This window comes from Crocuta crocuta, unplaced genomic scaffold (assembly GCF_008692635.1).
Source record: "Crocuta crocuta isolate KB4526 unplaced genomic scaffold, BGI_CrCroc_1.0 scaffold84, whole genome shotgun sequence".
In the NCBI taxonomy this organism is placed as follows: domain Eukaryota; kingdom Metazoa; phylum Chordata; class Mammalia; order Carnivora; family Hyaenidae; genus Crocuta; species Crocuta crocuta.
The window spans coordinates 3,218,929-3,233,183 of NW_027530213.1; the positions used below are offsets into that span (position 1 = coordinate 3,218,929).

The 14,255-nt window shown below is 39.3% G+C and overlaps 1 protein-coding gene across 5 annotated transcripts in view; it reads right to left on the reverse strand.

Annotated features, from left to right (window-relative positions):
• Nucleotides 1-14,255, reverse strand: part of DYRK1A (dual specificity tyrosine phosphorylation regulated kinase 1A) — a 146,943-nt gene that overhangs the window by 17,984 nt on the left and 114,704 nt on the right. For 3 of the 5 annotated variants that reach the window (XM_077765449.1, XM_077765447.1, XM_077765444.1), the window contains 5 exons: nucleotides 13,794-13,913; nucleotides 11,568-11,756; nucleotides 7,284-7,431; nucleotides 3,185-3,471; nucleotides 535-685 (listed from right to left, as the gene is read on the reverse strand). In XM_077765449.1, coding sequence (XP_077621575.1) covers nucleotides 535-685; nucleotides 3,185-3,471; nucleotides 7,284-7,431; nucleotides 11,568-11,756; nucleotides 13,794-13,913 — 895 coding nt within the window. Of the gene's footprint in view, nucleotides 1-534; nucleotides 686-3,184; nucleotides 3,472-7,283; nucleotides 7,432-11,567; nucleotides 11,757-13,793; nucleotides 13,933-14,255 lie in introns of all 5 variants that reach the window. The other 2 variants (XM_077765445.1, XM_077765448.1) reach the window with 2 other exon arrangements.

Genomic DNA, 14,255 nt, shown 5'->3' on the forward strand with positions numbered 1-14,255 from the left:
TCTGTGTCTCCCTCTCTCTCTGACCCTCCCCTGCTCATGGTGTCTCTATCTCTGTCTCTAAAGTAAATAAAACATTTTTAAAAAAATTAAAAATAAACAATTCAGATCAAATATCCACCAAGGTTACCAGTCATCACTTCTTAAATTCTAAATCACACTCTCAAAATTTACAGCGATGTTGACACTGTTTTCAGAGTGGCCCTCATGCCTTTACTTATTATCTTCTGTTATGTTATACTTAAAATCTGTAAAAGTTAAACCAAAATGCTTAACATTTTCTAGCCGAACTTATTGTTTTCCTTATCAGCAGATGAAAAGATCTCACTTCCCATCTCAAAATCCTAAACTCATCATTACAATAATTGAAAAAAATTTTAATGGATAATATAAATTCAAAACTGACCCAACATCTGAACATTTAACTTGATTACAAGCAGACATCTCTTCCTGAAAAAATTTTAAGATTACATGGTCACAGACGAAAAACAAAAGGAACTTATGAAAACAGAAACAGAACTGAGACACAACCATCACCTACCTCATTGGCTCCACTGAACAGAGGTTCTCCAGTGTGCATTTCAACCAAAATACACCCAAGGGACCACATGTCGATAGCAAGGTCGTAAGGCATTCCCAGTAGCACCTCTGGAGACCGATAAAAGCGACTCTGAATATACTGGTATATCTGAAATATATTGCAATATCGTATTAATTCCAACATAAGTTTGGCTTAATTGTGCTCAACACTGAATTAAGAACGTTTCCCTAATATCAACAGAAAAAATAAATGGCTAACTCCTAAGTTTGGGCTCCATTTACCAATTTCGACTTCATACTACAAATATCATTTAAACAACTAAACATTTCAAGAGAGTGGTTAATCTGACAGTGAAATGCAAAACATACAATTCAAGCACTTCCATCTAGTCCAATCTGAACTGGCAATCAAGATACACCTTAAAACAATTAGGCTTTATTAGAAAAAGAAACTTTATTGAGAATAGTGTCTCCCTACTAATCTTTCCTGTCATGGATAGCTCTTGGTTTACCATTCATTTAAGGACTAAATTGTATTTTAACTAACCTAAAGAAAGAATGTATTTCAGCATTAAGTCAAATAAACTCAGTACAATGTAAATGAAAATTCAGACGTCTGTTACTATACTAGTTTCACAGATAAATCTGAGAAACACAGCCATATAATTCAACTGGGAGTCATTTCTGATCAACCACTTCTTCTCTGCCCTGTCCCCCTTCCCCGTCAGTTTGAGAATTCTTAGGGGAAAAAATCTTGAAATGGATAACTTTCAATGAAGTAATCTGAGAATGTCTTGAGAGACCAATTCCTTTCCAGCCATTATAAATTTATACTAGAAATATCATGAAAGCAAAGAAAGTTTTATTCAAAAAGAGAAAGAAACAAAATCCTAACTAAACCCTCACACTTGACACTCAAATTAGGTGGCCAGCGGCGTGGTGCTCTCTCATGAATGCTTTTGTGGCTTCCACCTAAAACTCCAGCCAAGTCTCCAAGAATAATCTGACGCCCCCAAACGCAGATCAACCCCAAACCTAAGGCCTTGGCAGGAAGAAGAAAGTGAAATTCAAAGGGACAGGAAGGAAGTATTACATTTCCAAGTTTGTGGAAGGCCAACAGCATTGGTGAGCTCCGAAGTCTCCCTACTTCTGAAAGCGTCTTACTTCGCAGCTTACGTCTGTCACTCACCTATTCGGTTTGGTCAAAGCAGCGGCTGGGCCACCTATAACGCTGTGCACCAAAATCCCCTGAAACACGCCTGCCCTGCCACCTTCTGAGACTGAACCCGTAGGTGCGGGGTAGGGCCGCTGCGCGTGCATCTTAGAAAGGATCTCTCACTCTAATCTGACGCGCTCACGGAGTTGAAACCTCATGGAGCTAAAGGGATAGTTGTCTCAGTTCGGCTGGAGAGGCGGAGTAGTGTTTGATATTAGACCACAACATAGGATTTAGGTTTAACGGTGGGAGGTGGGGGGAGAAATTTTCCAAATCTAAATCTATTCAAATGACTTTCGAGATGGGCGTGTATTTCCCATTCACAATATACTTTATCCCAATCAACAACTACGCACATCTCTTGATTTTCAGGGGCATCTGAAACTGCAAACTTATTCTTCCCACCGCTACCTTAAGACAAGCTGTAGAAAGTGACGAAAAGCCAGATAGTCCTGTTAACTGGCTGTGAACTTCAGTGATTAAATGAACCAGCCATGTTTAAAACACGGGAAAATATTACACAGGATAAGAAATCTAATTGGGAAAAACAAGAAGCGGGAAGCCAACATGAAACAGTATCCGAATGTGAGTTGTGGCCTTTCCCCTCTCCCCTAAGAGGTGCAGTTTCAATACTTTCAAGTAAATAGGACCAGTGTCTGAAATGAGTAAAATATTAAACAAATGATGATCTGATTTCCTTTCAAGAAGAGAGCAACCTATCACTTCTATTTCAGATGCAAAACCCGCTGTTAAGGGTAGCTTTCCTGACGCTAGAAAGAATAGCAGGAAAAATCTGCTTTCTTAAACCAGCAAATCTAAATCTATTTATTGCTACAGACAGGTCTGTTTTTAGCAGTCTGAGGAAAACCAGTTTGGACAGGTCTCAGAATTTACACAGGGAAAAAAAGATTTAAACTTATTTATCAACAAAAGTATACTAACCAACTGTGTAAGTTCTACACTAGATCACCATGTGGAATGCAAAATTACCTGTATTTTTTTTTTTTTAACTTATCAGTGAAGAAAAACATGTATCCTGATCTTTAGAGAAATATTTCACAGCAAGAATTCAATGCTCTAGTATTGGAATATCCCCTCAAATTTATACTAAAGCCTCTCCTTGGAAAATACACAACTCACATTAAATACTTAATTCACTCATCTCCTATTCTCTCTTTTAGGCACACATACAATTTTCTAAACCCCATTTTCAAAAACCAATACCTTCTAATTCAAAACCTTACTATTTGCATTTTAGGAGATACTTCCCCAAAATCAGTTTCAACACAATGGGATTCAGGCAGCATATTTTAAAGATAACCATGCTGTGATTACCTCCGAATTGTATACACATTAACAACATCTTAAGTATCTACCCACACTGTTTTTACCTAATTCTCCTTTAATTCACAAGTCCTGAAATATACTCACCCTCTGCCCCAATTGACAAGAACTGCCGAAGTCAACGATCTTGATTGCACTGCGTTTGGGGTTACAAAGAAGGATATTCTCAGGTTTTAGGTCACAGTGAATGATGCTAAGTTCTGGAGTCGCGAGGAACAGCAGTGCGGTGCACATCTGTTGTGCAAACTTTCGTGTTAGGTTCAGAGAGACACCTCGAAAATTGGTGTTCCTCAACAAGTCATAGAGGTTGTAGGACAGCATTTCAAAAACTAAACAGAGATGGTTTCGAAACATAAAGTGGCGTTTCAAATGCACTGAAAGAGAAAACAAGTTTCATTTTAAATTATATATCCCAACAAAATGAGAATAATGTATGCATGAACTCTCAAACAATCAACAACATTTCCATGTCAAATGTAGAGGAAAACCAAGTTAAGATTTAGAGATGGGCATTCTGCACTAATAGCACATTCTAACCAGTCAGGAATTTCTCAACTGTTCATCTGCTGTTAATTCAGGTGTGGTGCCTGCCAATAAGCACTATACTGTGAGAAGTATCACCAAAATGCTTAGTTTAAAAAAAATGAAACCAGGTCTGAAAACACGTGTAGCCAACTGACAGACAATACTGAGAATACTTCAGGAACTTTCTGCTCACTTCTACGAGAAGGCATTTTTTATTCCGAGAGCCCAACCTCACAAGTTCATCTAAGCCCCACCCACTGGGATCTCCAGGTTATGACCGCACTGCGGTAGGCGGCTCTGATATAGGCCCACATTCTGCTTTGCTGAGCCTCACATCTCACTAGTAATTTCCTGTAACAACTGTCTAAGGCAGGCATAGATCTTTTTCTTTTAGGCAAATACAGCAAGTATCTGAAAGGCATGCTTTACAAGAATTATAGTTTATAATCAAGGCATTTTATTATGTTCATCAAACTGGTATATGGGATGTCTTGTGCACAACTGAAGGTTTGGGAAAACTTGAAAATAAAGCCCAATCACAAGAAGAAATTACAAATAGGCTTACGAATGAGAAAAAAGGGCTGTAGAAGCCATTACATGCGATCACTGTTGACCCTCTAAAAAGGCTTAATCCACACTAAACTGCTTCAAAGATTGTGCTTTTAGTACCAACACTGACTGCACATCAGATGAGGTCATTCAATAAAGTGCTGCCCTTCACTATAAAATTCTTACATATACCAAATTCAACACTTGAAACTCAACTGGAATGACATAAAACCCACCATCTGTCAAGGTTACCTTCATTTTGGCCTCTTAGTTTCATAAAAACAGAGGTTTCTCTACAGATCTATCTGGAATAACTATGATGGTATTCGACATCTGGTCCCTGAGAGCAAGGGACACGCTGTGTGATCCTGGTAGCAGTCCTGAATGGCCTCCCCAGGAGCAGGGCCCGTCAGCACTGGCTTCATGTCACTCTTGATACATAGGATCCAAAGCTGGGACACGTGCTAACACAAACCCCACACTGCCCTATAGGAGTCTATAGTAACTCAACACTCTGCAAATAAAAAGAATCCTTGACGGTTACCTAAGAATGTATAATAGGTGCTCTTAATCAGTGAAGTTCACAGGTTTAATACTACAAACAGAGCTCCAAATGCAATGAGACACCCAGAGACATAGTCAAGAGTTTTGATTTTGATGAAGCAGTAGCCACAAAAAGAATGTAAGAAATAACTGATGTCAAAATTCCAGTGTAATTGCAGAAATTCCTTTAAGAAGCTCTGTGATTAGAAAGTTCTTTGAATGAAGATCAATCCACTTATTTCACATGACTTTCCAAATCACTATTCACTGAGTACCTACAATGGGGTGAGCACTAAAGACACTGTTAAAGAAAGCTCATACCCAAGTATATTTATTATCTTTTTCACTGAACTTTGGGGATATTGTTATCTTTTTAACTCAACTTTTGTTGCGGGTCAGCAAGACTTTGTTCTAAACTTCAATTGAAAATTTTAACTAGACCATAACAGACACCAAATAATCTAGGTGAGCAATTATGCTACATGGTTAAGAAGATTTGTTTCAAGTCTCAAAGACTTAGGACTATAAACTCATTAGAATAAATTATACTTATCAACACTTCAAAACCAAATTAAGTTACTGACATCATAAAAGAGCAATATGACTTTGAGATATCTTAAATTTAACTATCAATTCTCCTGGCAGGGCTATGTCTAATTCTAAAGTTTTTGCTTGTTTTCTAATATAGAGCCTGTTTCTTGAGACACTGTGCATTCACCACCTTCCTAAATACTTAAAAAACTCATCCAAAAAGCATCTATAGTGATTAATGCCATTAATAATCATTAAATCAGTTTATTAAAAACAAAATTGACAGCCATTATATACAACTGAGTAGCTAACATTTACTGAATACTTACTATAAATCTGCCATGTTTTCTTTCAGTAAGGCAGAATTAAAATGTTATAGCAATGCTATCACCATTTTCTCTTACTACTTAAGCAAACACTCAAAACACAACACACAAGAGTGAGAAGGAAGATGTTCAGAGATTACTTTGTAAGTCAAGTACCCTTCGAATGCCCTTCTTCAGCTTCTAAGCCCCTTGAATGAAAACAGGCTCAAATTTACACAAGTTATAACTGACACTGAACAGCAAATGTTCAGTGAGTATGAAAGGTTTTAGGGAAGCCTGGTGGCTCAGTTGATTAAGCGTCTGACTTTGACTCAGGTTATGATCTCACGGTTTGTGGGTCTGAGCCCCACGTCGGGCTCTGTGCTGACAGCTCAGGGCCTGGAGCCTGCTTTGGATTCTGTGTCTCCCTCTGTTACTGCCCCTCTCCAGTTTATGTTCTCTCTCTCTCTCAAAAATAAAAAATAAACCTTAAAAAAAAAGTTTTTAAATACAAATGTTATTACTATGTATTATATCAGATTTTCTCTACAGAGAAGAAATTAAGAAAAATTAATAATATTAAGGCCATTTTACCGTAACACTAGGGAATGAAGGCTGTTTCATAAAGGAAATCTGATCTTGGTATCTGAACCTTACACCTTTAAACATCCATTTTTTGTTCCCAATATTCTGGACAGACTAAAGAATCATAATGCCACTTATTCGTAAAAAGGGTTTTGTTAACTAAAATTTAACCTCATGTTTATCAAGACAGCCAGCATTTCTGAAAATGAGTTGCTATGTATACATGCCTAACAGAAACTTGTATAGTTAGCTGATCCTAAGGTCTCAATCTTAAAACTTGATGGTATTTTATATTTATACTTGGTAGCAATTTGTTTCTTGGCACATAAAATAATGGGATCTTACATCCCTGGCATCTTAGATTTGACTGAGAACAGTAGCAAAGAAGGTACATTTAGATGTTGTGCTCATGTATCAACTGACCCTAGACTCCACTATTTCCATCATTTTTCTTTTTTGTTTTCAGGAAAAACACTATAAGACAAGGAAGCAAACAGGGCCTAGACTGAGGCAGAGGTGGACTCAGAAGCTAGCTGCAGAGTCCTTGTGATCCTGGGCATGTTACTCTTTGTAAAAACGGTCTATAATATAAAGATTCCACCACTTTCCTTACAGGACTGCTCTCCTACGGATGATGAAGAAAAGCACAAGGAACAGGAGTACAAGAAATGGTGGCTATGACCTCTTTCCTGTCGTAATAAGTCCTAACAGCTTCTAATGCTGTCAACCTGACAAACAGCCTGAAGAGGAGTCTGAGAACTTGACATTCCACAGCCAGTTGTATTATTATGTTGTACTTAGCTTACTTCTAATTTCTGAGCTGTATGAGAAACAGTTAAAGTTCCCAAAAAGAGGACCCCTGGATAAAGTGCATCATTAGAGAAAAACAAATGGCACTGGTACGGTGCAAAACATGATACTATTCTTGTGTTTCTAAATTATACACCAAGAGGAATGCACATTCCCCAAGATTTAGAATATTACTGCCAGATCGAGTAACTTAAATAAATCTGTGTCCTCCAACAGAAATAAACAGTTGAATTTTTAACATCACTTTAAAAATCAACATATTTTCATTCAAAAATAACCATGAACTCAAACTTCTGGTCCATGTGAGGGCACATGGCTTTGTTTGCCTGTATGTTTACCTATGTAGTATTTCATTTCAGTGTCATGTTTGTTCATGAGCTCAAGAAGTCGCACTTCTATCTGGGCTTGATTCAGAAAAGCCTTCTTGTTCTTTATTATTTTAATGGCAACCCATTCTTGCTCCACACGATCATATGCTTTTACAACCTAGAAGAGAAAAAAAGATGAATAATTCTCCATTAATGGCAACAATTTCACAACATTCCACACTTTAACTGTATATTTACTTAATTCTCAGTCTTCTGATCTCCCTAAGAGGTCCTGTTTGTTTCCACTCAGTATCATCCATTTACTACTTTACAACTTTAAGTCAATCTTTTCAGTTAAATTTCCTTTGTACCCATACACTATTTCCACAATATCGCCTTCTTAACAAAAGCTTCTTAACAAAGGCTAGATTAACTCCTTTCTCCAGAAACAAATTCTAAATCTTGACAAGTGATCTGGTTTTTTTTACCTTTTTTACTAAATAACATTATAAAACAATTATTTTAACCTTCTAGTGGGAGAAAAACCTGGTTTAAATCTCAAGTATATGTGTAAATTACTTACTTTTTAAAGGTTTTTAAAAATACTTTTGAGAGAGAATAGGCATGAGTGGAAGAGTGACAGAGAGGAAGACAAAGAATCTGAAGCAGGCTCCACGCTGTCAACACAAAGCCCGACATGGGGCTCAAACCCACAAACTATGAGATCATGACCTGGGCCAACGTCAGACACTCAACTGACTGAACCACCCAGGTGCCCCTCATGTAAAATATTTAAAATAAGGCTGAGTCATTTGAAAAATGTCGAAAACTTCCTAACCTTAAATTAGATTTTCATAAACACTGGTATATAACAAAAGACTAAGTTTACATTAAAAAAAACAAATCTAATACAAATTACCAAGAAAGTTCCATGATACAAGTTAAAAGCCACAGTTAGCGGATTTTGATAGTTTTAACATAGGAATCAATGCTAAGGGAAGTGGAGTATTCATGAGCAAATCACCACTGACACCTCTCATCTTAATTTCACTCATTTAAAAGGAGTTTCATATTATTAGAAAAGAGATTTACATAAAAATTACAAAGTCAGGGGCGCCTGGGTGGCTTAGTCAGAAGCATCTAACTCTTGATTTTGGCTCAGGTCAGGGTCTCACAATTTGTGAGATCAAGCCCCAAGTCGGGCTCTGGGCCAACAGCACTGAGCCTGCTTGGGATTTTCTCTTTCCCTCTCTCCTTGCCCCTCCCCCACTCAAGCTCTATCTCTTTCTCACACACACACAAAATAAATAAACATTTTTTAAGAATCAGGAAATCAATACACTGGTAAAACTAACCACAAAACAGAAAGAGCACTCCGATTAAATGTTAATTTGTATTTCTAATACATATATATATATATATATATATATAAACAGAAGAGGTTAAGAGTTTTATACACTTTCTCACACAGGCAGAAAGCCTGGAGCTGTAAGCAGAACTGCAAGTGATTCCATGTGGAGGCTGAGTACCAGCAGAAAGAGAGTAAGAGAACGGAATGCATGTTCCAAGATTTACATCAGTCAAGGTTAAATACATTGTCAGTGATAGATTATAAATCGTCCACTTAAAATCAAACTTGGAGGGGCTCCAGGTCGGCTCAGTTGGTTAAGCGTCTGATTCTTGGTTTCGGCTCAGGTCATGATTTCGAGGTTTCGTGAGTTCAAGCCTCACATCAGGCTCCGTACTGGCAGCACAGAGCCTGCTTGGGATTCTCTATCTCTCCCTCTCTCTTTCTCTCTGCCACCTCGCCATCTCTGTCTCTCTCAAAAAATAAATAAACTTATTAAAACAAACTTGGAACGAAAACTGTAGTTATTTCTGGTTTCACCCCATTCTAAAAGACACTATCTATTGTCTTTAAAATCAGAGGCTACCCCTGTAAACATCTGACCGAGCGGTTTTGATATTCTTCTGTTTCACTGACTATACTGACTGCACCAGGAGCTGCAGCTCTGCGCGCAGATGCTAATGGTCTCCAGGACAAAGGCCACTAACAGGGGCCCAACTATTTACTGACTTAGCAAATAGTTAACCAGCTAGATGCTAAAGCAATGGTTTCTGACCCTGAGTTACTCATTCAACAGGCAGCTTGAAAAAACACAAACGTGCAGAATCTGGCCACAGAGATTCTGGTTTAACTGGTTTAGAGCCCAGGCACCGGTCCTTTTCCCCCAACGCCCTCCCCCTAACCCACCCCCAAAGCTCCCTGGCAGATTTCACTGTGCAATCAGGACTCCTAACCATTGGCTAAAGAAATGAAGGAACACCTTATTTGATGAGGATCTGGCAGAGTTCAGAGAAAATCTGATCCAGTCAGTATGGAAGACACTACCCGGTGAGTGACAGGTCCTGAACCGGCCACACCTTAGCCTGAGGGAGGCGTCAGTCTAACCTGATGCATGGAGTCTGAGGTCAACAGGCCTCAGTTTTCGAAGGTTTAACTGTGCTCACTTGCTCTTAGGAATTAAAGTGTGAGGAAATTAAAGTGAAGGGGAGGAGAAAAGCATCACTCTGAACTCAAAGACTACATATTTAGTGAAAACTGAAAAGCAAAAAAACAAAAATGGAAAACTGAGTTTAGGAAGTCGGCTGTAGGGCACAACGTCCATGGAGGATAACACAGACGTTAGAAAACCGTCCTGCTGAAGGCAGCTGCCCGAACAGGTGGTCTAATTTTCAAGGCGGAGACTTGATCTAGAAACCCCTAGGCCCAGGGTGCATGAAGCCTTACTAAAAGCTGGGCCTTAGACCTGCCTTTTCTTAGGAGACCCTGAGAGAGAGGAGGCTGCTTCTGAAAGAAATAATACTTCATAAAGAGGGACTCCCGAAACACTGAGAAATCCCTAACTCTGAGAAAAAGAGGTTACAAACCAAGGAAAGGGTACCTGAGTTCTGAACAATTACCAAAACTACTTGAAAGTTTGAGAATGGGAAGGGGCAGATAATTTATACAGGTGACATCAGGGCCTTGAAGAGCCACACTGGAGTTACAGACGCCTTCTAGCAACCTTGTACGTATTTCCTTACAGGTTTAATAGCGGAGATTTCTCTGCGTCTACGCCTGTGGCTGCTAAGGGCCCACCGTATATTTTTTGTCCCAAGAGTGATCAGACTGGCACAAGATCAACCTTTCCTCACAGGCTGAAAAAGGGCACTGTTTTGCTTTCTCTCAGAGCAGGAATAGGCAAATAGGAGCATGCAGGTTCCACAGTTTCAAAAAACCTCTAAAACAAAACAAAAAACTTTTTCTTTGCAGGTAGTTCAGGAAAAGTCATTTTGAACCCCATTCTATCCTCATCACTGAAAAGCCCGAAGAAGTGTTTGGACTGCAGGTTAACAACGGGCTCACCACACAAAGGGTGCAAGGCAAAGGAGACTGGGGTCAACGGCACATCACACCTCAAACCAAACAGAGCGCGGGGACTCGCTGAGAGAGGACGGCCCGTGGGGGCAGCTGGGCCGGGCCACAGCCGGAGAACATGTTTCTTTACAGCGCAGGACGAAGGTGTGATGGCTCTCGGCGTGAGCACAGCTGACGCAAGAGACTGCCGTGCTCAGGGACTTGCGCTCTGTACGGAGGCTGGGTGGGCAGGGGAGGACAGGAGGGCTGTGGGTGGAGAAGAGGCCAGGAATGACGAGAAACCCCGAGTTCTACTGGGGAGCCCCTTCCTCGCTCTTCCTGCTAGAAGCTGCTGCAGGATCCTTTCCATCACGATTGCCCCGTCACAGTATCAGCCCTGCCGGTGCTGCGAAAACAGCAAGAGGGAACCCCGAAGACTATCGGCCCACTTCAAGGCCCGGTAACAGAAGAGAAGCGGAGAGAAAAACCCAGGGCACAGCCCCTGGCTTTCCCAGCCTCGAGAAAAGTGACAAGGGCACCTGCTGTGCCAACTGAACTTTTTTTCTTTTCGAAGAGGAGTATCAAACAGGAAGGTAATTCTCTCTCGCAGAGGTATCCAGAGACCACACAGAGTCCGTATGAAAGGGGCAATACTACCTGTTGGTGATTCTGATCAACTCGTGTATTAGTAAGTTAAGTACTTGCTAGCTCTGGAAAATAAGTATGGAAACAGAAAGTCTAATGGAGTTTTTAGAGCTGATACAGTTTTACTAACTATGAAGACCCATGATAACCCCAATACGTACGTACCCGTTGTCTATGTCTATTTACAAACACTACTGAGGGAAAGATATAACATCATCATTCACTAGGAAGCTCTAATTTAGGAAATAGAGCATTTTTCATTAAATTACCTGTCCAAAGGAACCTTTGCCTATCAAGGAGTCAATTTCGTAACGATCCATCCACTTCTCTCCGTTTTTTACAATATAATCATAGTTATCATCATCATAACCATCATTGTAAACCTTCCGCTCCTTCTTATGACTAGAATCGTCTCCCTGGCCCTGTTGGTGTCTTCGCTTCTTTTTTGCATAGTAAACCTGAAATGAGAATGTACCGGTGTTAACTGTATAATTTAAATCTTTGGGGGTTAGCAAGAGGTACGGCACATATGCGTGCAGGCGTGTGTGTGTGAGAGAGAGAGAAAGAGAGAGAGAGAGAGTATACATGAGACAAATCTGCCATCAGGAAGAAACCAGTGAATTTTTATTCCTTATAACACATACAAAAAAATGAAATAAAGAATTTTCTATAGTTGCTATTTGAATTACATAATCACACTGATATATAACCAACCACTAAAAAAGGTCTACAGTGAAATTCACCTTTAAATTCTATTGTTTATACAACTTATCAATAGATGTTAAGTGACTAGTTAAAGTAGCCCATTCAAGAATACTAACAGAGTTTGATTTATATTGATTTCTTAAACTAGGATATAATTTGTATACAATGAGATGGCACAGCCCGTACCAGTATAATATGAGGGATTTGGGGTGGGGTGGGGGTGTAGATGCTGACGTAATCAACAAATGCCAAACCAAATAAAGAGCTTTTTCATCCTCCTAGCAACTTCCTGCATACCCTCTGCCAGTCCATCCCAATTTTATATCTGATCTTAAAGCCAAAGGTTTTAAAAATGGAAGTTTAGATACGTATGAACTAAAATTTTACTAACACAAAAGGCCCTCTGAGACATTCCTGGTTTTTAAGCCTATAATATTGTAACAATGAATGAAAACCAGCCACTCCATCCCCTTCCCCATACTAAGGGCCATAAATCCTGCGTGGCTGATCACAGTTGAGATCTTTTCCTCCTCTCTGTTTTTCTTACAAAACTGTTTCTAAAGTCAGTAAAAAACAACAGGTAGACAGGCAGTAGTTCAAGTTACTGGTAACTAACTGAGGAAATTATAAATTACACTGCACAGAATAACACCAGAAAAGGTCTAGTTTACAAGGTGCCAAAATGGTTAGAAACCTGCTTCAGCAATGCTACTGGGAAACTTTGGTTTCACCACAGGTTAACAGTGGCTTTGTTAACAATTGCCCAGATATTAACAAATTGACATTAATAAGCTGTTAACACTGTATCAGGTTTTTCAGATAATCGAAGGCCAGTTTGGCACATCATTCCTAACACAACTGTGTGCAACATCCAACTGAGAAATGATGGTCACTGAGTGCAATCCAATCTTCTTGGCCACACTGCCAATATAACCATGGCACACTACACGGCATCAAAGTGATAAAAACTGTCCACATGTGTAAGAACGTCCTTTGGGTTAAATGGCTCCAGGGCTGGAAGGGGAAAAGCCTTTAGTATGAAAGGATACAGGGCTCCCATGAAGAGGAAAGGAGGCACAGGCACATCCACTCTTCTCCAGAAAAACTCACTTCCTAATTAATTACAGAGCTAGAGCTGTGGCTAGAAGCAGATGGCCATCAAGCCAAAGGTCTAAGACACCAGAAAAATAATTTTTGGAGGCAAAGAGCCAAGTTGAAATGAGTACTTCAAAGTACTGTATTTTTTACTCTATTTACATCCACCAAAAAGGTTTTCAAATATCTTACAATAAAACCACACAGAGAAAAATTTAAAAGATAATTGAAAGCCACAGAGAGATATATCAAATAAACTAGGCCAAATGCCTGTTCACTGGATATTAGACAGATATCCTGAGTTTCCTGACATCCATGGCAAAACCAGAAACAGATATATAATAATTTATGCAAAATTCTAACATCTGCATAATTTTACAGTGGCATTATTCCCTCCCTTTCTCCTTTCTTGTTTTAGAAAAGAATTATTATAGAAATAAGAGTTCAGCATATATTAAATACAACTTGGAAAAAAGGGAAGTTATCCTACAATCATCTAATTTTTTTGCTGTCCTTGTTAAGACAGCTTTTTTCTTTCACATGATTATATTATCTATAAATCATTAACTTACACAACAATCACCAATATTATAATCACTGTGAATAATGTTTACTATACTTAGAAAGGCCACAGAATAACTTTTCTTCCCTGCTCTACTGCAAGAGACGCTAGTAAAAGAAACCAGTCATCTTACCTCATTAATATGCTTATATGTTTTGATCAAGTCAACAGAAAGTTTTCTCAGGGGAGCAGTTGCTGGATCACGGAAGGTTTGGGGCATCCGCCTCTGTAACATGACAATATCAGGCATCACCTTAAATAGACAGAAAAGACTAGCACTTTAACTATAGTGCACTGGTATAAGTCCCCTCTCTTCTGTAACCTGTGTATATGTGTTTAAAAAAAAAAGACATCTACATTAGAAGATTAGACATTCTCTCTCAGTTGGCTCTGTTGACTGGATTCCAATGAAGACGACCACTGGAACAAATAAGTGAAATTAGCAGAGAATGTGCCAGCTGCAGCTTTCGAGCCTGTTCCCCAAATTAAACAGTGCGATCAGAGGCCCACCCCTGGTCCGGCAGACGCACATGATACTGCCCAAGAGGGCTTCTCCATCATACAAGGAAAATGTTCTTCTGAATTATTCCTAAAG